Here is a 22298-nt window from a genome sequence, read left to right on the forward strand (position 1 = left end):
ATGTTGGAGGGCAACAAGAAGGCACGTCCGGTCCGAATCCAATGATCGTGTCACATCCTGTCTCCTGAGATACCTTCATCTGATAGATTTTTTGAAGGCAGCAAAGATGTTTCCTTCGTTGCATGCCTTTGATATCCCACAATCCTTTAAACAATGTATTGTTAATATTATTATTATTATTATTATTATCTCCCCTGGCACCTTTTTTTCTTTTGTTTTAATATAGTTGTTTTTCTCTTTTTTTCTGTTTTGTATTGTATGCATAATGGCATACTTTTAATACTTGCATTTGTACAAAAATGTATATTTCATGTTGCTTGAATAAAAAAAATCTGTCCCATTGTTCAAATATATTTAATACTAATTAATGTTTCATAATATAACTGATAAATCAGTATAAAATATAAAACATAAATTATTTCATTTCATTTTGTTAGTTTATCCTTCAACAAATGAGAAAATGAAACTGCATTTGAGCAGCCATTTTTAGAATTTGATTTAATGTTTGAAATTTTAAGAATTTGATTTCTCCTTTGAGCAGCCATTTTAATCATTTTATTTATTATGTGATCATGTGAACATTTGATTTATCATTATATTTTGTTAGGAAACCTCCTCCATACATTTTGTCGTAATGTTTTGTAATTTAATGTGAACAATGTTTTTCCTAAATATATAGTTGTTTGTTAGTAAATCTGTTGTTGGTAGTATATAAGTCCTTGAATGGTCTGGCGCCATCCTATCTCTGAGTCAACTAGTGAACTGAGGCAACTGGTTCTGAGGTTCAGTCTAATAAAACAAAGGTGAGTTTAAATCACACCTTAAAAAACATATTTTATTTATCGCTTTTAACCCATGACTGTTTATGTGTTTTATTGTATTATTTATGTTAGTATCTGCTTTTTTTAAAGTTATGTAAAGCACATTGATCTGTGATCTGTGTCGTTTTAATTGTGCTATAGCCTTAAAAATGTATTGACATTGGCATTATCTGGGACAACTAAAGAAGTCAAAATGTAATAAATATAATAAAACAAATATTTTACATGATTCATTTTTAAAACAACATTGAACAAATACATAAACTGTTTGCTGTATTAAAGTCATTTATTTGACATACACTGCAATATTCCACTAGTTCTGAATGTGAGTCATTAGCAACTTTTGAGGTTAAATGATAACTGAAAATTAAGGCAGTTTCAATTGTGAACACAATATGTTTTGTCCAGAAATCACACTTGCTTTTGGAACGGGTGATTCATTCTACATATTGTCTTAGTTAAGACTCATTTTTATTTGTCTGCACTAGGCTATACAGAAGGCGGACTAAGACTTTCAGACAGGCAGAAGCTAAAGAACTCTCCCCTTTCTATTGCAAGGCCACCTTGGGTGTTTTATCCATTTGTTTTGCTCTTCTGAGTAAACAAAAATGTAAAAAATATATCTTCATAGTGAATAAATAATACATCAGCAATGCTGAGTGATTAAGTACTTAATTCACACCACCACACTATACATTGTGAATCCAGAGCCCTTGATAACTGGCTCAGAATAAATAAAGCCAATACAAGCAATAGTGGGCAGAACCCAAAATTCAGGCAACTGTGAATTCATCACAGATAGCAGTTGGAATAAAGGCAGTATCATCTTTTGATTCACACTAAAGCTGGTAGTGAAGCTTTTTCTGCCCATGGTTGTGTTCAAACCAAGACACACGGTACATGGTCTAGAGCACTGTAGAGTGAAAGGTGTCTAATGGTCCTTACTGTATTTGTACAAAAAGACTAAAATGTAACCCCTCGTAAAAAGAATGTCAGGATTGGTTAAGCAGTGAAAGCAGTGTTTTAGTTATAACATCAGATTGTTGAAAGTCTTTAAGGGAAAATTGGGGCCAGAACTTGCTATTTTCATGTAGTTAAAACAAAACAAAAAACCTGTGTGGTGTCTCTAAAATAATTAAATTGGACTGTTTCATCTATAATGTGTGCAATTATTATTATTATTATCATTAGGCTATTATTATTATTCTTATATTCATCAGCATTTTGTCGTTTTCTTGTTTTTCCCCTGTCCTATGATGACTAATAAACTATGTAAGAATAGATCACAGAGTAGAAAGACAGACCCTGCATCCGAAATACTATATAGAAGGGAAAAAACTGTATGTGAGCCAAGTTGTATGTCCGAAAACACTAGGTCAGAAAGTACCCGAATGACCTACTACTTCCAGCGAGATTCTGAAGTGCGCATCCACTGGCAACTGATGCCAGAGGTCACATGACAGTGACAACATGGCGGATATAGTATGTCCGAATTGCATTCATTCTACACACATTCACACTAAATAGAACATACTTTTTTTCGCAAAGCAAGTATCAAATCGAATGTAGTACCTACTATACGGTATGCGATTTCGGACGCAGCAAGAGTCTCCTGAGCAGTGAGAGAATGTGAGTTTTCACTGTTGGTTTACATGTTTTCTTCACAAGCATATGTTTGTAGAGAACTGTCAGTGTCAGCAGTTCTCTAACTGACAGAGAGTCCTGGTCTAAAGAAATTTGAGATAGATAAGTTTAGAAATGTACTGGAAAAATGCTGGTGATTTGTGTTACAGTCCCTGAGAAGACCTGCTAGCTGACAGGTAGTCCTGCATTGGTTCTCTTTTCACGGATGGAGGCCAGCATGTTGCTAACCAGCTCTGAGAGGCCGTACTCAGGCTTCCATCCCCAATCCTGACGGGCGTTAGAGTCATCAAACCGCACAGGCCAGCTGTCCGCTATAGAAGGAACGTAAATTTGAATGAACATTAAGATCATTACATTAATGGATTGTTATCAAGGGTTTTATGGCCTATTCCTTTATTTGTTTTGTACTTTTGAAATTTTAAAATATGTCTTTAATTTCATTGTATTATTTGTACAATAAAACAAAAACATGATTTCAGACTCTTTCAAAAGGTCATTGAATCACACTGTTCTTACCAATAGTCTGCCGGATGGTATCAGGATTGTACGTGACCCTCAGGTGGGGTAGGTGTTTACGGATCTCCTCTGCCACTTCCTCAGGTGTGAAGCTCATGGCTGCGATGTTGTAAGTACGCAGTGAAAGTCGGCTTTCAGGAGCTTGCATGAACTCAATGGTGGCCCTGTGGCAGTCAGAGATATGCATCATGGGAAGCCGAGTGTTGGAACGCAAGTAACATTCATGGTGGCCGGTGCTGAGGGCATCGTGAAAGATCTGGACAGCATAATCTGAGGAAAAGAGGACATATACGATTAAATAGGTAAAGATTAGGTGTGTTGTTTATTGTAAGTAAATGACAATTCAATGAATAAGTGAATAAGTTTGAAATGTGTGTGTCTTTATGTACAACTAAAGATTGTGTTTGTAAGTGAGGCTAGTTACCAGTGGTGCCTCCTCCTGGCTTGGTGTGGGCAGAAACGACTCCTGGGTATCGCAAGCATCGGAAATCCAGGCCATATTTATGGTGGAGATACTGATCCAATCAGAACACAGTTAGGATGTTGGCATTTCATAATTAAATATCATGTAAGTCAGGGGTTCCAAAACTATTTTGTCAGCCGAACCTCTTAGATGTAAAATATTTACTTGAAGTACCCATTGAGATTTTAAGTTAATATTTCAATAATTTAACAAAATTTGCAAGTTCTCTGATGTTGATAATAAAAAATAATAATTAATAATAATAATAATGTTCTTCACTCTGAAACAGAGAATACAGTTATTTAATCAAATTGCAGCCTTTGATTTGATCATGTCATCAAGCTATATTCAGATTTTCATGCAGCCCCATTTATTCATTTATTTAAATTTTACGTTAGATTATTTATTGGGAAACCCTGATGTAAGTGAGAAATTGTTCACATTAAGCTTACAAAGTATATACATACATATACATATTAATTAATTAATTTCTTAATTAATTTCCCCAGACTAACTAGAACATAAAAAAACATAAATCTTTACTTCCCCCATCAGCTCTGCATGGACTTTGGAAACTCCATAAATGGTGCGAGGTCTCTGGATGCAGAGGTCAGGGGCCGGGTCGCGGGGAGACGAAGGGCCAAATGCTCCGATGGTACTGGGTACGAACAGTCGCAAGCAGTTCTCCAGAGCCAGATCTAACACATTATGCAGACCTAAAGAAAGAGGAGTGGGGTGAGCAGAAGAGAAGATATCAGGACAGGGGCAACAGGAGAAGGACAGAATGTGGGACGTCAGGGATAGTGGAAACCTTACGTTGTAAATTAGTCAGTCATAGCACCTAACCCTAACGCTTAAAACATGTGTGACAGAGTTTTCCCACCTGTGATATTGATGGTGCGGGCGAGAGCCATGTTAGCTTCCCCGATAGCACTGAGCAATGCACTATAATGCACCAGCCAGGTGATTCTGTTATTCACAACTAGCTCCCTCAGGTTTTTATAGTCCAGCACGTCAGCGTATACAAATGGACCTGTGAGGTAAAACACACAACAGACGTTGGAGTTTAAATGCGAGCTTTATTAATAAGAATATGAATGAGTCCAAGTGATTGAAATGTAAATAAGGTTCAATTTGTTAACATGATCATGATCTCACAATAAACAATATTTGCAGCATGAATATAGGCTAATGTTAATTCATAAATATAGTATCACTTATAGTTAAAGCTGCAGTCCGTAGTTTTTCCTCTTTGTCGCCATCTCTGTTCGAAATCTGCAATTGCAGTTATTTGTGGAATTATCAACTTTACGTGGGTTGTGCCTCGGCACGGCACAGCGCGGATGAATCCAATGTTTTGAGGAGAATGTGCAGCTGTCAGTCACTGCGCCGGTGTGGATACTGTCATTCGTAATCACAGATTCTACTTTTTGAAAGTATGACCAACATAAGAATTTTCACCGGAAAATGTAATCTGAACAAGTAAGTAACATCCACTTTTGTTCTGACCAACTAAGGGGAAAAAAAGCTAAATTAAATCTAACGATCGCTTATATCATGTCAAACTTTTCAAATTATACTTTATAACATCAGCTTTGCGTGACTAATGCCTTTTTTCCGATATTTATCCTTGTTTTCGCATGGCCCGGTTGCAGTCTCTTTTTTTCTGTAGCCATTCCGAAGTCCGAAGTCTTTTGCATTTTACAACGGATGAATCTCCAGTTGTCACTGGTGATTGTCGTTTGAACCTTTCTGGATCTACCATCAAACTGATAAGTTTAATCATATCAAGTGCTGTGAGAAAAGGCTATAAATCTCCACCTCCAACATCCTCACACGCAATATAGCCTACTAGCCGGGACACCTTCTTTATGTGTACAGATGTGACGTAATGATGCAAAGACATGCTTGTACAGATAGTTTTGAACACTGGCTGGTTATGTACTTGTTCAAAAATTTATTTTGGATCATTTTTTACCGAAAAAAGTTACAGACTGCAGCTTTAACGTCTGAAAACCCAAACGTTTGAACGGTAGAGTATGTACAAATTGATACTATAAGATTAATAAATGCTTTAAGATTTATTTTATTGTTATTTCCCCTTAGCTATTCTATTAATTAATGATAAAATATAGAGCCTTATCCGGTGTTACTGAAATTTATTTGGAGTGTTGAAATAAAAGAGCCACATGATAAATAAATGTATAGCTACTGTAAACTTTAACAGCCAGTTCAAGGCACCACACTGTCCATGTGGCTCTATATATATGTTGCACCTGATGCAACCGCCTTGCCCATATCAGAGCCGTATTGAGAGTCAGTCAACATACCCATGTTATAAACTTCAGCGGGAGGCCTCCTAATATCCGACAGGATGACATTTTCATTTCCATACTGCTGCCTGATGTAAAAGGGGTTAAATATGATTATGAAACAAAATAGACAAAATAAAAGTGCAACGTTCATTCAGCGTTTGCAGAATTTCACATTTTCACAGTAAATATCAACGCAAAGCCAGGCAAATATCCAATCCATGCAAAGTTCTAAAAATTGTGTGTGCTGGAGTCTGATTTCAAATTTCTCCCACGCTACACATCTTTCAGCTGTTCACTAACCTCAGCATTTGAGCTAGTCCAACTCCAAGCTGTCCTAGGCCACCTTTTAACAGGAGAAAAACACATTCAACAATTAAAGGAATTTAAACACACACTACAGCAACAAAAATGTAACAACCAGAAATGTCACCACTCATGTCACAACTGAGCAGCAAGTAAGCTGAATAAATTCCCTAAATCTAAATATTAACTAAAAATGTCACTTTTATGTGTGCATTATTTTGGAGGTCAGAGGTGAATGCACAATAAAAGAAAACATGATACGCACACATCATGTGGGATCAACTCTATACAACAACAAAATATATGTATATATATATATATATATATATATTACAGTTATTACTTAGACTGATGCCAAAGACACATAGGCAAAGTAGCTACTAGCATTATTAGGAATTTGGTAAGCGCTTAGAACCCATATGATGCTATTTGTAGTGTGCCTGCAAATTTAGTGCACGGGCAAAAGTACTCAAAAGATCAAAAAGCTCACAAATGGCAGTACAGTTTCATAAACAGACCTAATTAATTTAAAATAGGCTCCGTTATTGTTATTGTCCAGACATTTTTCAGCTCCACTTCAACTGACAGCCCATTTGCACACTCTTTACACGCTATTGCACAAGCATAAAACAGTCGCGCGCTCCATTGTGCGCACGCGGAGCGCTTTAACACTGTTTATTCCCAACCTATTGTCATGGCGATCAATAGGATCGCCTCTTACGTGGCATGGAAAACAAACATAGAAGACATGATGGAACGGATGACTTTTTCCACCAAAACATTACAGTTTATCACGCGTTATTTAAGCAGCTGGGAAACAGATTGGCACCTGTGATGAGGACTCGAGGACTGTCCGTAGGAGGCTCGGAGGACTCGTTGTTCGGCCATCGGTTGATTTGACGCGGCGACAAACTCATGCCGCGAACTGACCAACCTTTACACAGCGAGCGGACACACACTCGGACACCTGACAGCATGTCGTCTATCTGTCAGTTAATAAACATTTCAGTCATCAAACCGAATGGTTCAGAAAGAATACAGTAACTATTTACATGTGTTATTTCTTAGTTTTAGCTAAAACTGAATGTCAAGTCTTTAAAATGGAGTTGACTGATAAAGTTACAAGATTAATGTTAAAAGCGCAACATCTCACCTTGAGTTTATCAAAACTTGAAATCCGTGATGATGTGAAACACGTGTCTTGCACCAAAATCACAACATTGCTGTGGTGTATCCGGAGGTGGAAAATTAAGTAAGTAAATAGTGCTGATAAGAGGGATTTTCATGGTATTTAACCGTTAGAATTAAGAGATTACTATCCGATTGGTTGCCGGAGGAGCGCATCGAATGACCATTGGATAAAAAAGCGGCCGGAGCAGAGAATGCTGGGAAATGTAGTTGTATCGTTATGCTAGCACATGCGGTCGCGTGATAATGACTGTGGTGTCCATTAGCGCTACAAGAGGGCAAACTTGCTGACGGGCTGCCCACTCCGGAATTATATTGTGTGGGTGAGTTTAGCTGAGCTGGGGCTTTACCCTGAAGATTTTATTGGCCAGTGAGATGTTATTGTTTGTGTATGTGCGCGCATGCTCAGATTCCCCTTTATAATTTTATAATCAAATAATGTGTAGGCCTATTTACAATATAATTTAATGTCAAACATGTAAAATAATAATATAATATAATCATTTCTGAATAGAAAAAATATGTCAGTTATACATTCTATAAAAATTCAAATAAATTCTAAAATCAAATAAAAAGTAAATGTAAACAATACAAACACGCTAGAAAACATTTTAAATAATATTTATTAAAAAATGTCTCTAGACAAGTTATATTTGAAAATATCTGAATGCTGAATGTGGCAATTAACCAATCAGAATCAAGTATTCCAGAGAGCTGTGCAATAATTAATTAGGCTATAAACCTTGCTCCAATGGCAAATGCTGAAACTAGAACATGTATAAAATCTCCTTCTGGTAGGTATTCAAACTTCTCACATTCACCTGATTCAACATTCAGCTGTCTGTAACAGTGTAAAACTTTTTTACAATAAAACAATCACTGATATTGTCTCATATAATCACACTAAATCCCAACAAACTACTCAAACACACTCCAATAAACACATAATTTACATTAGCATTTTGCTTTAAAGTAAGGCAGAGGACCGCCAATATGTCTGATCTTCAAATGCAAGCATGTCTGATTACGATTCAATGACAGAACATCAGATTTTGTAAACTACATTATATCTGATATATCTGATTGGCAGTGATACTCATTTTATTGGACTAATTCTTGCCAAGACATGCATAATAGTAACAGTCTCTACAATGTCCTTTCAACCATGAGGTCACAAAATAGTCAGCTCATCCATGAGGTTCTCAAATGGGGTCAAGGTGTCACAGTGTGTACTAGGCGTATTATTGGTCCGGTCAGGTCCCGCTCTCTCACGGTGTTCTTTCACAATGCTCCACACCTCCTCTCGAGCTTCCTCCATGTTCTGAGCATACTCAGTCCACCTGAGGAACAGGCCTACCAACAAACCCATAGAGATAATGAGGACCTACACACTAATAATACCCAAAAAACTCCAATAACATTATCACACCACAGCTGTAACTTTGTATTTATGTGTGTATTTACTGAATAATCTGGACCTAACCTGTCCATAGTTGTAAGGACTGAGGATGCACTGAAGGCCAAATGGCTAAATCAGTGGGTTCATACAGTGGGTTGAGGTACTGCTCTTCAATATCAGGACTCAGTAGGGATTGAAACAAACAGTGTGTGTTCTCCTTCACTCCTGCAGCACATCTATCCCAGGCAAACATTTTAAATAAACCAATAATACAGTATACATACATTACTGCTCAAAAAAATAATGTCAGTAATAAAAAAATAAAAATTTTATTCTAATTGATCAGAAGTCACAATAAAGGTATAGTGCATAATTGAACGGTATAGTGCATAATTGAACGGTATAGTGCATAATAATGATGAGTGTCATATAGGATAATTTGTGCCCACCTCTCCTGCTCGTTGTTACATAGAAAGGTTCCATAGTTAGAAGCATAAACCTCTTGTGCCAATCGGAGCAGCAGGGCCTCACTAAACTCCAGTGCCAGAGGAAACTGCCGCCACACCTGCCACACACAGTCAAGCAGCAGCAGGAAGGATGGGCACTCTTGCTTCAGACGGGCATGCGAGTACGCCGAATGACCACAGCGCTGCTGGAAGGGGTGTCCAGCCTGAGAAACAACAAACATACAATTCATCAACTTTCTGACAATCATATCTGAGACTATATTGGGTGTAGTTTATTGGAAAAGTGTTGGCATAATGCATCTGTAAACATTCACAAATTTCACAGATACCTGAGCACAAATGATGTCACACAAACAAACATTCACCTGTATCCAGTCCCTCTCCAGCAGGCCGAGGAAGCCAGTGAGAGTTCTAGAGGCCGGGTCTAGGATAAGTTGAGCCAATGAGCTCACCAGCAGAGTGCTGTCTGTCCCTTCAGAGCCATGCACAAGCACAGAGTGACCATCCCTGCAAAAAACAGAGCACAGACCAGAGCGATACATCTCAAAGCCATGTGTGTGCCAGGAGTGACCACACAAAAATAGACCATATGCCAGAACAATACAACCCAGAGCCATGCACAGGATTTAACAAACAACCGAGAGAGAGAGAAAAAAAAAATATATATATATACTGTATACACACAGTGCTGGGTAGTAACTGATCACATGTAATCTGGATTACGTAACTTTACTTTACATTATTGTTTATTTTTACAGGGACAATGCACAATTAAGAGTAATTGCACCAGAGTTACCAAACAGCTAATACCAGATTACAAAAATTAAGTACTTGTAATTAGAAGTTTTTTTTTTTTACAAATTCGTAATCAGACTACAGTTACTTTTTTATTGATTACATATTATTGGCAGTAAATCATTCATAGTTTATTGATTCTCACTAATTCTTCTTTTTCATGTTTTAAATTTTCCTCTCTAAAAAAAGCATATCACTTATATTCATTCAGAAAGTCTTCTAGGTTTGCGAAATTGTATACACAGAACAGATAATAACATGGAAAACTGGGAGGCCACAAAGCATTTATTCTCTGGATTTACAGAAATCATTTCACTTTTAAGAAGTGTTTTCTCAACATTGCATATCTAATCAACTCCTGACAAACACATTCATTATTATTCGAATTATCACTCAACAAGTCATTTAACATGTATTTCTATGTCCTTGGAAGGCTTTTATTACTTTAAAATGATTTATTTTAATAAAAAAAAATTATGATTTATTTAATTAAACTCATTAAATTAAACTTTATTTCATTAAACTCACAAACCCCCTGCAGTTCCATCATGAACCCTGACGCAATCTAATGTTTAATGCATTTCATGTTGTTGATATATATATATATATATATATATATATATATTCTTTCTCTTTGTATTCTTATATCAATATGGTACAATATTACTAATAAAATGTTATAAAAAGTAGTTGGATTATATTACCTGAAATGTGTATTGTAATGGATGTAAGCAGCAAATCAGCATATTAAAATGATTTCTGAAATTCAGCTTTCCCATTACAAGAATAAATTAAGAAACCAATTAATAAATATGCTTGTTAAAACATACAATTCCTAATATATATTTATCTGTAAGTTACTCAAAGGCAGTGGATAAAATAATAATAGAGAGAATGTAAAAAGCAAACCACAATAATAGTTAAAGGTACACTACAGAGAATAAAATGTTTCCATAAGAAATTAATTATTGAGCCAGTACATAGACAAATAGTGTTAAACCGAGTCGGAGTCACTACAGAAAACCTACAATAATTTAATAAAACTGCAATTTTACGTTTTAACCACAGATGGTGACAGAGAGCCCAGAATTATATAGTATCCCTTCAAAAGACCAAAGTAGTAGATCTTCCCACCTCTCCACACACTCCACCACCAGTCCTGCAGTGGACAGCGCACTGTGAACATGAGAAAGCCATTTGGAGTTCTCCAGTTTACTGAGCCAGCGGTCCACACTGTGAGACGGGTCACTACACGCTTCCACCAGCTTAATAAGACTCTCCTGAAGAACCTTACCCCTGTAAACACACACAATGACATGCAAAATCAAAGCCAAAGGCAGATCTGTTTCAAAGTCAAATGTGTTACATAATTTCAGACAATTAAAAATGACTTGTTGTAATAGTCCCTCTCACCTTTCATGGTGTCTATGGATTCTTTTCCAGTGGCTGTAACAGGATTTAGACTCAAAACCTCCTCCTGTCATCCGGGCCTGCTGGGCTTGCTGGGTAGAACGCAGATCGATGATGTAACCCAACTCTGATCCATCAATCACAGCCTGGAGAAGGAGCTCATCCTCCTTACATCTCTTTCTATTGGCTCCTGTCAAGGGCTGGCTACTTCGCATGATCACCTAGGCAATGGATGCAAATAACTTTTACTTATTAGCCTACAAAATTTTAAATTGAGCTGTATGATGCATTTTTCGCTTTGATGAAAAATGATTTAATGCTGGAAACAATGTTACACCTTTGTTCAGTTTTATGGTTGTACTGTTCTTTCACACCAATACACTGGTGTTAAATACACTTACATTTGAGACATGGCCACAGCCAGCTATGAGGTCACAGAGGTCCGGACCTCTGTTAAAATGTGAAGTTCTCTGAATGACTAATTAGGTGTTTACAACTCATCCTGTGAGTGACTGCATGTATAATTCAGTTTAGTTAGATTTTTACAGTTTGCTAGATTGTTTAGTTCCCATGGTGAGAAAATTATGGAGAGCGACATGAATTTTTCACCAATCATTATTAAATATTCGGGTCTTTAATGGCCCACATCTATATCTAACATGGATGGATCTCTACCTGTCACGATAATATAAAACTCTCCTGACATGCAATTACAGAAGAATAAATTAAATCCTATTTTGTAACCTTTTGGAGCTTGGAAGGGTTCAGTTTGAGCAGATGTTTTATACCATCATCACTGTCCTCGTCAGAGCTCATTTCCCAGTACATTCTGCATCTGGCTCATATTCGCGATCTCAAGCATATTCTCAAAACTATCATTTTCAACATCTTCAAAATCAATATTTTGATCGCTGACAGTTTCTTCACCAGATCCATCACCAAGTGACAGTGACACTAATATTTGATTGCGTTCAGTACTTGCTCTGTAGTAAATCGCTGAGCCATTTCAAGTTTTGCTGATGATACTTTCTATTCTTTTGTTTTCTGCCTGCGGTAACTATGATTGAAACGTCACTTCATCATTTTGTATCATTTGTCAGACATTGCCACTTTGTGGAATACAGGTTAATGGCACTTATTCAGTCATCAAAGATTAAATTATTGTTGTGCAGAAAAAATTTACTTATACTGTTACACACATTGGGTCGTTAGCGACCCTTTACAATTTTTACATAAAATGAATGGGAAAACAGGCATTCTTTTATAATGATATGTATTTTTTCTTCTTGTTATGTTGTTTATAATGAATTGATTGTGGAATTCTAAGAAGGTTGATGTCTAATTTAAAAAAAAAATGAATGAGGAGGAGGGTAGTGAATGATGTCTCGGGTCACTAAAGACCCGAGGTATGCGTTTAAGTGTTAATGTGGGGAAGTTAATAAAGTGGGAAGTTGCAAGTTAGGGTTAGTCATATCTTTATTTTATTTCCAAAATGCAAGATCTCAGCTTATTTCGGGGTAATTTTTTTGGCGGGGAGAGGGCTCGGCAGGGATTGTTGTTTTTGCAGCAATATCTGGCAACACTGAATCGCCACCACTTAAACCGACAGCAATCAAAAAAGGCACATGTTAACCACATTTGTGAAGTTATCTGTAAGTAACGGTATTAATGCTATCAAAAAGTAGCATGATAATAACACTAGTACACCGATCTGTAGAACAAGTAGGTTAGGTTACAGAATAAAAATATGCCAAATATGCAAACACTCGAGGAAAAAAATAATAAAATGACCTAGCCTATAGTAAAGTATTAACAAATTGTGATGCAATAAATAAGGTCTAATTTAACAAACAGACAGAACAGAGAGAGTGTACCCAAAGTGTAGAATGGCAAAAAGGTTTTGACAAAATACCCTAGAACTCACTCATTTTTCGAACCCTGGTTATGGCCATGATTTGAAACATCCTACACTCACCATTCCGTTCCTATGGTGACAGTAGGAGAGCACAGGAAATCTGCCGCCCTGTCTGAACCGGGCTGACTGGACCAGCTTCTCATCATCCACCTCGCGAGGCACAATGACCGCATGTGGATACGATGGGCATACAGAGTAATCTGAGTTTACTGTACTGACTCTCCACCTGTCCCACTGTTCACACACACATGCACATATTTTGAACACACACAAGCATGTACATGTATACAGTTAAATATATATGCATACATGCTTTATATATTTAAACATATTAGTTATAAATAGTTATAAATATATTCTTATAAATAAGCCATTTTTTATATAAGCTAGATACAGCATATAAAACTGAGTGACAAGTAAAAAACACAGTAATTATGATAAAAATATAATGCCATGCCAAAAGGAGGCGAGAGATAAACATCTACAGCTATGGAAAGAAATGAAGGCCCTTGAAACAGCTGTGAGACGACAATGGGTGATAATGAAAGCTATGGACACAAACTAAAAAACATGCATATGGGTTAAAAACTATTAGCTAAAGAGAAAGCGTACACACTGTTTCCTGTGAATTTAAGTGTCCACATGTCTCACAACTGCTTTTAGTTTCCTGTGGCAAACAAAGTGCATCCTGTTTGACTTCCTTTCAGGAAACTAAGCAATGGCTTGCATTAAATAATGATTTTGAGCATAATTTGTCTGTGTTTGTCTATTTTCTTGTGTGTTTCTCAAAGTGAGAGAATTACAGAATGACATTAACTGGTCTGAAGGAAAGGGAAGTGAAAATGAAAGAAAAATACAGCTCACCAGTCTTTCTGTTTGTTTGTAATATTTCTCTGTTGAGGACAGGCCCCATGGGCCATGCAGAGTAAGGTGTGATGGTCTATAGAAAAAGGGATACATCTCTGTCACACTTTCCAGAGCCGAGAGAGCCTACAGAGACATGAGACAATATCAGAGTAAACTCTCATTAAAGATGAAGCAGTGCTGGTCTCAACATTAATTTTACTGCCAGTGTCTAGAGTGAAGATTGGCTTTTTCCTTCAGAATATATGCTTGATGTCATCTTAAAAGCAATGAATGACAACTTGCAATGACCCATAGTATTTAGGATTTTCCAGGATGCTTTACTGACGAGAGGAAAAGATATTAAAGATTTTCTCAATATATTCATTGTTAATTTAGCGATATCTGCCAATATTGGATATTTAATTGTGCATGGTAATTTCCCCAATTTGTACATTTGGATAAAACCTTTGCCATCATCTAATACTAATTCAAAGTGAATCATTAAAAACACTAATAATATTGTAACACTGCTAAATGTACGCTTTAGCAAATCTCAGAATGAATCTTCATTTTTCATACTGCACATTATGTTATGACACCTAAATTTAGTTTTTAGTAACATTTAGACAAAATAGTAACATTTTTATATTGGGCAACACTTATCAGCCATAACAATTTAATAGGCTATAGGTACAACCCTAATTTTATTGTATTAGTGTATTATTGCTATTCGTAAAGTTGAATTACAAGTCAGACACCTCTCTTCAACAAACTTGCTTGATTTGAGGTTTAATTTATGTCCGTAGCACAAATGGTTGGGGACAAGTTGCGCATTTAATACTTGGGGAGGGTTAGGGGGTTTGTTCGAATGTACAATCATAAGTTTGGGGTCAGTACGAATTTCTTTTTATCAAATAAATGCAGCGTTGGTAAACATAACTTTTGAACAGTAGAGTATTAATATGAGCAATATTTATAATCCCTGTCGCAAGCGCGAGTACTGAGAACAATATTAGTACCTCTATAGAACTGGCTATGTTCAGACATTCCTCCATTCCAGGAATTTCCAACTGAAGAACAAGCAGGTCCTTACATTTAATGGTGATAGTACCAGAGGATCCCACGGCCCTGTATTAGACACGTACAAACACCCCCACACACATTTTTAAGAACATATTCACATTCTCAAATTCCACACAATCATTCCCAGTGGGGCCTCAGAAGAGACAGAAGCAGGAAGCAAAAATAAGCCATGTGCGTAAGGCTAGCAGAGAGACTCTGAGATAAATAGAGAGGTATGACTGAGCTCTAAATATAACTTTAATAGAATGTAAGCTAGTTCCTCTCCGTATTTGGACATTAGATTACAAACATAAATATATACTGCACAAATAGCTGCTTTGCATGTATTCAAAACACAAAAAGCATGTCAGAGTGATATGATCTTTTGCGAAATGCTCATTGCGAAGCACAAAAGATCTTGCAAAATATGCTTATTCTGTTCTCCTCCCTGCCATAAGCTAAGAACACATTGCCAGCGCAGCTCATTTTAGAAGTTGCCTTCTTATGCTGAAACGAGATGCTGCCCACTGCCACTGCTCTCCTCATTTTTAACATCACTGTATTAAATTAACAGCAGATCCCAGATCAGAATAAACGGCAGCGTCAATGAGCAATGACAGTCCACAAATCAAACATTGGGCCTGCTTTAGAAGTGTACCTGGGGTATCCGAAAAGATTCTCGACACTGACACGCAGGAAAAGTGATGGATTATATTAGAGAAAGAGAGAATTAAGAGTTTAATATTACAGAAGCAGGTCACTTCAGGGATCAAACACACACACAATTTTCTAACCTTATCTGTAATCATGACCCAAATGCGATTCAAAGAGTATATTTGCACGTAATAATGAGAAATATGAATTATGCATTTACAAAGGACAGACATATTATTAATTTAGGCTACATAGGCCTACATGAAAAAAAAAAATCCTGGTGAAATAAAAGTGCTTAATATGGTAACATTAAACAACAAATAAAGTCATAATATTACTTAACATAACTGAATCAAGTTAAATATATTTGGTTACACCAATAAAACGAAACTGAAATACCAGCAACCCAATTTAGGCTGGTTTATGATGGGGTCCCCCCCCCCCCCCCCCCCCCCCCCCCCCCCCCCCCCAGCAGGGAATAATCTCCAGCTGATGAACAGCTGTCTACCTTTTCTCGGTGGCATCGATGTTTCTGAGGAGAATGAGAAGTTGCCAGGAATCTTCATCCTTTCTGTCTGAGAACAGAAGGTGGTGGCTGGTAACGCACAGGGTTCCTCTGAGCGCGGGATGGAAAGGTCTTCTCAGGGTAACATCTTCAACATTAGCCGTCTTAATGTGCTCCGACAACTCCATTTCACAATGACAACAACCACCATCTGGTAGCAGCTTCTCGACTTTAGAGAGCCGGAGGGCGAGCCACTACTCCGGGTCTCAGTTTTCCGCAAATGTTTAAAGGCAATCCTTTACAAAACTGTGTCCCATCTCTTGATGTTAATGTATGCTGTTATAAAACTTACCGGCATCTGGCAAATATAAAATGGCACTAATCGACAGTGCGCGAGCGGCGGGAGGGAGGTGTGTATGCTCGATCGATTCATAAGAGTTTTGTTTGCTTCTCTGCTTTCGTTTCCGTTCTTGAAGTCCCAGCCCTCTTCTCTTTTTGTGATGTTTCTGTTTATTGTTGTGGCTGTTTTTTTTCCACGTAATCACTCTTCCTGGCATAATTGTGAAGTAATTTGTTACAGTTTTTAGTGATCTTTAAGTTTCAAATGATCCTTGAGAGGGTGTCTCTGGACCATGCTGATGGTGATGATGATGATGATGGTAGGAGCAGGAAAAATTGACACGGGGGAGGGCATAAGCTACAGCCAATTAATTAAGAAAGACATGAATAAAGCAAAAAAAAAAAAAAAAAAAAGTTTGCAAAAATAAGTGACAAAAATGCTGTATTTCAGGTCAACATTAGTCACTGTGCATCTTGACTGGAAATGACACTTAATTTAGCATTTTTGTCACTTATTTTTGCAAACATTTTTGTTGGACTAATTATAGCATAGGCTAGTCAGTGTAAGTTAAGTATTTTTTAAAATGGGGTATGGTTTAAAGAAACTTTTTTGAATTGTTTTTGCTGTTTTCACTGTGAAGCTGCTTTGAAACAATCTGTATTGTAAAAAGCCCTATAAATAAAGGTGACTTCACTTGACATCTAAAATAACCTAATTCAGATAAAACGTGGGATCTTTTTTTTTTTTTTCAGGATTAAAAGTCATTTAAACATTTGTTTTACATGTATTGATGTAAGTCTTGCGAGGGACATCCTCTCTAATATATAGGCCTACAGGTAGCCTAGCATATAAAGATCAATTTTACTTTCTGTGGTTTCTTTTTTTTTTTTACTTTTTTTTTTATCTTTCAATATAATTAAATAAAGGGTGATTTTTCTAAATATTTTTGTCTTTTTTACACAATTGTTCTCTGAACTTTTATGAGGACTCCCTTGTAACCCTTTGCGGCTCTCTGGGGTCCCGGCCGGGGGGCCACTAACAGGCCTGCTGTTCGTTTTAGAATAATAGCCTACATTACATCTGACGGATTCTGATGCTAGAATGTAATTCTTAGCTAAACAGATTCTCGCTGCAATTCCTCAACATTATCAGAAGATGGAGACATTCTGTTATAAAACAGTTACAAAGAAAAAGACTCAAGTTTGTTGCAGGCGCGATGACTGGTTGATAGATAAAAAGTGTGAGCGAGCTTTGGGCCACAAGATAGGCTAGATCAGTTAAATATTTAGCCTACTGTCATTTCTTAGTTGCCTTTGTGAAACCATATTGTTTGATGAAAACTGTCTGTCCTGGAACCTAACACTTTTTTTCACTTTAGCCTATGTGATTTATTTGTGAGGTGTGTGAGAAGCTGTTTACTATAGGTTTTAAAGGAGCAGTGACCCTGTGCCACTTCAATAGTTTCACATGGGAACACGAAATGTTGCGCCCGGCCGCAACATAGCCTTCAAGTTCAGTTCAGACTGTCTAAAGTTCTCCGATTAAACACTGATCATGACATTAGGCTGCAGAACATGGGCGGTCACTTTTCTGTCTATATAAACATGAGCTCAGCACACCTCTTGAGATTAATCACTAGTGCACATGATCAGGCACAGTACACATGTCTGAACAGCCACAAGTCACAGTCTCGCCCAGCTGGAGTGAAAGCAGCTCAGTGATGGAGTTCAGAGAGCTGGGAGCAGACGAGAGTTCTGAGGGAGATATGGTGGATCTGGATAGTGTGAAAGCCCTGACAGAGAAACTCAAACTCCAAACGCGCAGACCGTCGTATTTAGAATGGCAGGAGCGACTGCAGGCTCACCCGTGGATTGATGCTACACAGAGTTCAAATGTCAGCAGCCCAGGATCTGTGGAGGAGGACACCCAGCCATCCGACATCTGGAAAGATGGGATGCCTTTTAAGAATATATGCGGCTTTGATACTATAGACGACGCGTTACAGTGGCTCAGAAACGAACTGGTATTGTTTTTGTATTTCATAAGCTTTATTTTATTTGTTTTACTTTTGACTAAGTTAGATATGGTCATTGTCTTTAGGCTATAAATGATCTATCTATCTATCTATCTATCTATCTATCTATCTATCTATCTATCTATCTATCTATCTATCTATCTATCTATCTATCTATCTATCTATCTATCTATCTATCTATATATATATATATATATATATATATATATATATATATACACACCAACAGTGGTTTTGGGATTTTTTAAATTTCTACATGTCTTTAGGTCATTTTAGGTACTCAAAACATTTTTCAAGTTCTTCTTAAACATTCAAGAAACAATACCATTCGAATTCAGCAAGTAGGCCTACATATAACTTGCAGTAGTTTACAATGTTGTAGAATATTTCAATTATGATCTTTCTATTCTATCCTGAAGATGCATCACGTTGTCCACAAAAATATTAAGGCACATGTAACGCTGCAGTGGCAGCTGAAAATTCAGATTTAATATCAGGAGGAAAAATACATTTTCAAAATATATTCAAATAGAAAACAGTTATTTTAAGTTGAAATAATATTATTTCAGAATATTCCTGTTTTTTTTTTTACTATATTTTTTATCAAATAAATGCAGACTTATTGAGCATCTTAAAAAAACAAAACAATCATATCGACCCAAAACATTTGAACAGTAGTGTATGAAAATGCCAAATTACTTATGTTAAATAAGTATATATAATATATATAATACAGATTATAAAAGTTAAGCAAGCAATTTTATTTGGCCAATAAGCCAGACTGCTGTGAAGTGAGATACATGTCAACTCATATTGAAATCTTCAGCATATATACTGTAACACAGGTGACATGTCTCTTGTCTCTTGGCATATTACAATTAAATGCCACACATGTGCAGAAACTTGAATGTGACTGCTGTTCTGAATAATTTAATCTTATATACTGCTGGTTAGCAAAGAATCTGGTTTTAGCTGTAGTCCACCGGCGATGTATAAGCTATAAAATCTCTCTCTCTCTCTCTCTCTCTCTCTCTCTCTCTCTCTCTCTCTCTCTCTCTCTCTCTCTCTCTCTCTCTCTCTCTCTCTCTCTCTCTCTCTCTCTCTCTCTCTCTCTCACACACATTTTTTTTTTCTCAGAGGGAGATGCAGATGCAGGATAACCGTCTTGCACGGCAGTTGATTCGTTTACGGGTGGAGATCCACAGGCTGAAGGTGGAACAGGTGTGTCACCGTCACAAAGAGATGTTGGATGACGCCACGTATGAGCTGGAGGAGTGCGAGGAGGACTCAGACCTGCTGTGTGACATCCCCATGAAAGCCGCCTTCACTCTTTCCACAACTCTCAAACATATTGGTCTCACCAAAATGAACCTCAACTCCAGACGATTCTCACTCTGTTGAGAGGCTGGGCGATGAGAGACTCCCCTCAAGAAAACTCAATGCAGAACTTTCAATGTATCACTGACACTGGAAGCCAAAGTTTAATTTCATTAAATTTGGACTATAATAATAATAATAACGTCCTTTTTCTTCAAATCACTTAGCTTCATTGAACTTTTTTAAACAAGACTACTGGTGGTCATATCTGGAAATTAAACCATATCTTTAAACTATTAAACCACTTGTGTGTTGTGGGGACTCACCACGCGTCTGAGAAAGTCCTCAGAGTTGGGAAAGAGTTTATAGTTACATTTGAATATATCTGAACTGATCTAAGAATCAGGAGGAACCTGCTTCTGTGTCAAAAGGCGTGTGATTGGCACACACTCCCATCAGTGTTCCTGACTGCTCAGGGGACAGAACACTCTCCCGTCGGCTTGGCTGTGATCCCGAGCTACAGCCTCTCAGGAAGTGTGAGTTTGTGTTCAGGCATTTTGTCACCTTGTCTATTAAAACCTAAAAATAACACACACTCTCTGCAGCAAGTGAAGCTGTTCAACCCAGTTTTGGTGGTTGGTCTAACATACGTTTTTGCTGGATGTTCGAGAATGTTGTGCTTGGGAAACTTTCATTTACAAAGTAAGGTTACTAGATTTAAATGAGTTTAGTGTTCTTTGTACTTCCACAGAACCCATTAAAGTTATAGCAAAAAATATAGCACTACTTTTGTGCATATACTGTAAGTGCTAAAAGCTTCATGATAAAATCAAAACAAATCAAAGAGGACCTTTATATTTTTTACAAATTTCATCTTGGGACTGAATGTGCGTTAACAATTTAAAAAAAATATTATATATGAAATTAATACTTCTATTCAGAAGCATTAAATTGATCAAAAGTTAAAGAAAGGGCTTTTACATTGTAATAATATTTCAGTTTTATATATTTACTATATTTTCTGTATTTTTGATCAAAGAAATGCAGCCTTCAAAATTCTGGGTTGTTTCAACCCATGTTTGGGTCAAATATGGACAAACCCAACCATTGGGTTTAAAATTTTAATTAAATTTTACCCAACCATTTGTGACCCAACCATTTTTTTGTGTTGGTGAGAATAAGAGACTTAATTCGAAAACATTAAAAAAATCTTACAGACTCCAAACGTTTGAACAGTAATGTATGTTTTTTTTGATTAATCAAATGTACTGTAATTGATGTACAAACTAAAAAATGCTTTAAAAGTTGCCTGAAATTAATAAAGATGCCTTATAATTACTTTGAAGAGATATTGTGATATCATCCATCCATCCTTATTGAGAAAAACATCCTTCACTGTAACTCATTCACTATAATGAAAATTTATAAATCTTTTGAATATTATTGATGCTTTAAATTTGTAAAATAAATGTATATTTGTAAATACATGCATTTCAAATCTTCAAAATGGATTCACAATACTGTGTTGATTTATCAATTTGTGTAATTATCCAAACAGTTCTTTGCAGTTCTTATCTTGCTTTGCCTCTTCCGTCTCGCACATCCTGACAAGAATAAACTCACAGAGTTTTTATGCAGTGTTGTCACATGAATGAAAATAGATGGTATTTCTCAGACAAGGCTGAATTTACATTTATATAACAATGGACCAATTGCTTTATCGATTGTAACTGCAGAGACAGGACTGGCTGTCAGAAGGAGCCATGTGACTGCCAAGAAATGATCTCATGCTAGATAAATGCATGGAGAGAGAGAGAGAGAGAGCTTTTTCCCTAAAGCTGTTCTCAACACTGATAATACAAGTTTTTATAGTTTATATCTCATAAGGCATTAGGCATTAGTACATTCATTGAACATCTCACATGAGGATTACTCCTTTGAACAGAAACATGAACTATTTTTGTCACCTGAGAAGACACAAAAAGTGGTTAGTTGTGTTCCACATACAGATTCCCTCGAGGCCTAGAATAGAAACAAACACTATACCATAAAAGTGCCAGTATGCGTTTAAATGAAACCATCATGATAACCTACCTAAACGCACTTTTATTTGACGTGAATTCAAAATGTTGGATTGTTTTGTTACATATAGATCTGCATATAGAATGAATAATTTCCTGCAAAAAAAATGGTTGATATTCATAAAGCATGGCCTGCAAAATCGTGCTACAACAAGTTTTTCAAAAGTTTTAAGGCCAAGGACTGCCAAATATGATGCTCCCCTTGTGAGGGACCCCTTTTCT

General features: G+C 36.7%; 3 protein-coding genes across 4 annotated transcripts; 1 reads left to right on the forward strand and 2 right to left on the reverse strand.

Annotated features, from left to right (window-relative positions):
* Positions 1-1096: 1096 nt before the first annotated feature.
* tdh2 (L-threonine dehydrogenase 2) lies at positions 1097-7716 on the reverse strand. Its single transcript, XM_082142410.1, has 9 exons — positions 7216-7716; positions 6892-7048; positions 6060-6102; positions 5775-5845; positions 4328-4477; positions 3988-4160; positions 3406-3496; positions 2982-3251; positions 1097-2776 (listed from the first exon to the last, which is right to left on the reverse strand). The coding sequence occupies exons 2-9, from the start codon at positions 7037-7039 to the stop codon at positions 2631-2633; spliced, it is 1092 nt and encodes a 363-aa protein (XP_081998536.1). The 5' UTR covers positions 7040-7048; positions 7216-7716; the 3' UTR covers positions 1097-2630.
* A 139-nt stretch (positions 7717-7855) lies between these two features.
* LOC309478726 (myotubularin-related protein 9-like) lies at positions 7856-16739 on the reverse strand. 2 transcript variants are annotated; one of them, XM_082142408.1, is made up of 11 exons: positions 16307-16739; positions 15803-15829; positions 15102-15210; positions 14101-14226; positions 13297-13470; positions 11325-11542; positions 11046-11207; positions 9482-9623; positions 9099-9319; positions 8734-8885; positions 7856-8603 (listed from the first exon to the last, which is right to left on the reverse strand). In XM_082142408.1, exons 1-11 carry the CDS (start codon positions 16489-16491, stop codon positions 8422-8424), a joined length of 1698 nt encoding a protein of 565 aa, XP_081998534.1. In that variant the 5' UTR covers positions 16492-16739; the 3' UTR covers positions 7856-8421. The 2 variants fall into 2 exon arrangements, with proteins under 2 accessions (XP_081998534.1, XP_081998535.1); XM_082142409.1 differs by lacking the exon at positions 15803-15829 and having other exon boundaries at positions 16307-16738.
* Positions 16740-18256: 1517 nt separating this feature from the next.
* On the forward strand, positions 18257-21333 carry fam167b (family with sequence similarity 167 member B). The gene is made up of 2 exons (XM_082142553.1): positions 18257-18666; positions 19816-21333. The coding sequence occupies exons 1-2, from the start codon at positions 18307-18309 to the stop codon at positions 20077-20079; spliced, it is 624 nt and encodes a 207-aa protein (XP_081998679.1). The 5' UTR covers positions 18257-18306; the 3' UTR covers positions 20080-21333.
* Positions 21334-22298: the final 965 nt, after the last annotated feature.

This window comes from Leuciscus leuciscus (assembly GCF_965113295.1).
Source record: "Leuciscus leuciscus genome assembly, chromosome: 17".
Lineage (NCBI taxonomy): Eukaryota > Metazoa > Chordata > Actinopteri > Cypriniformes > Leuciscidae > Leuciscus > Leuciscus leuciscus.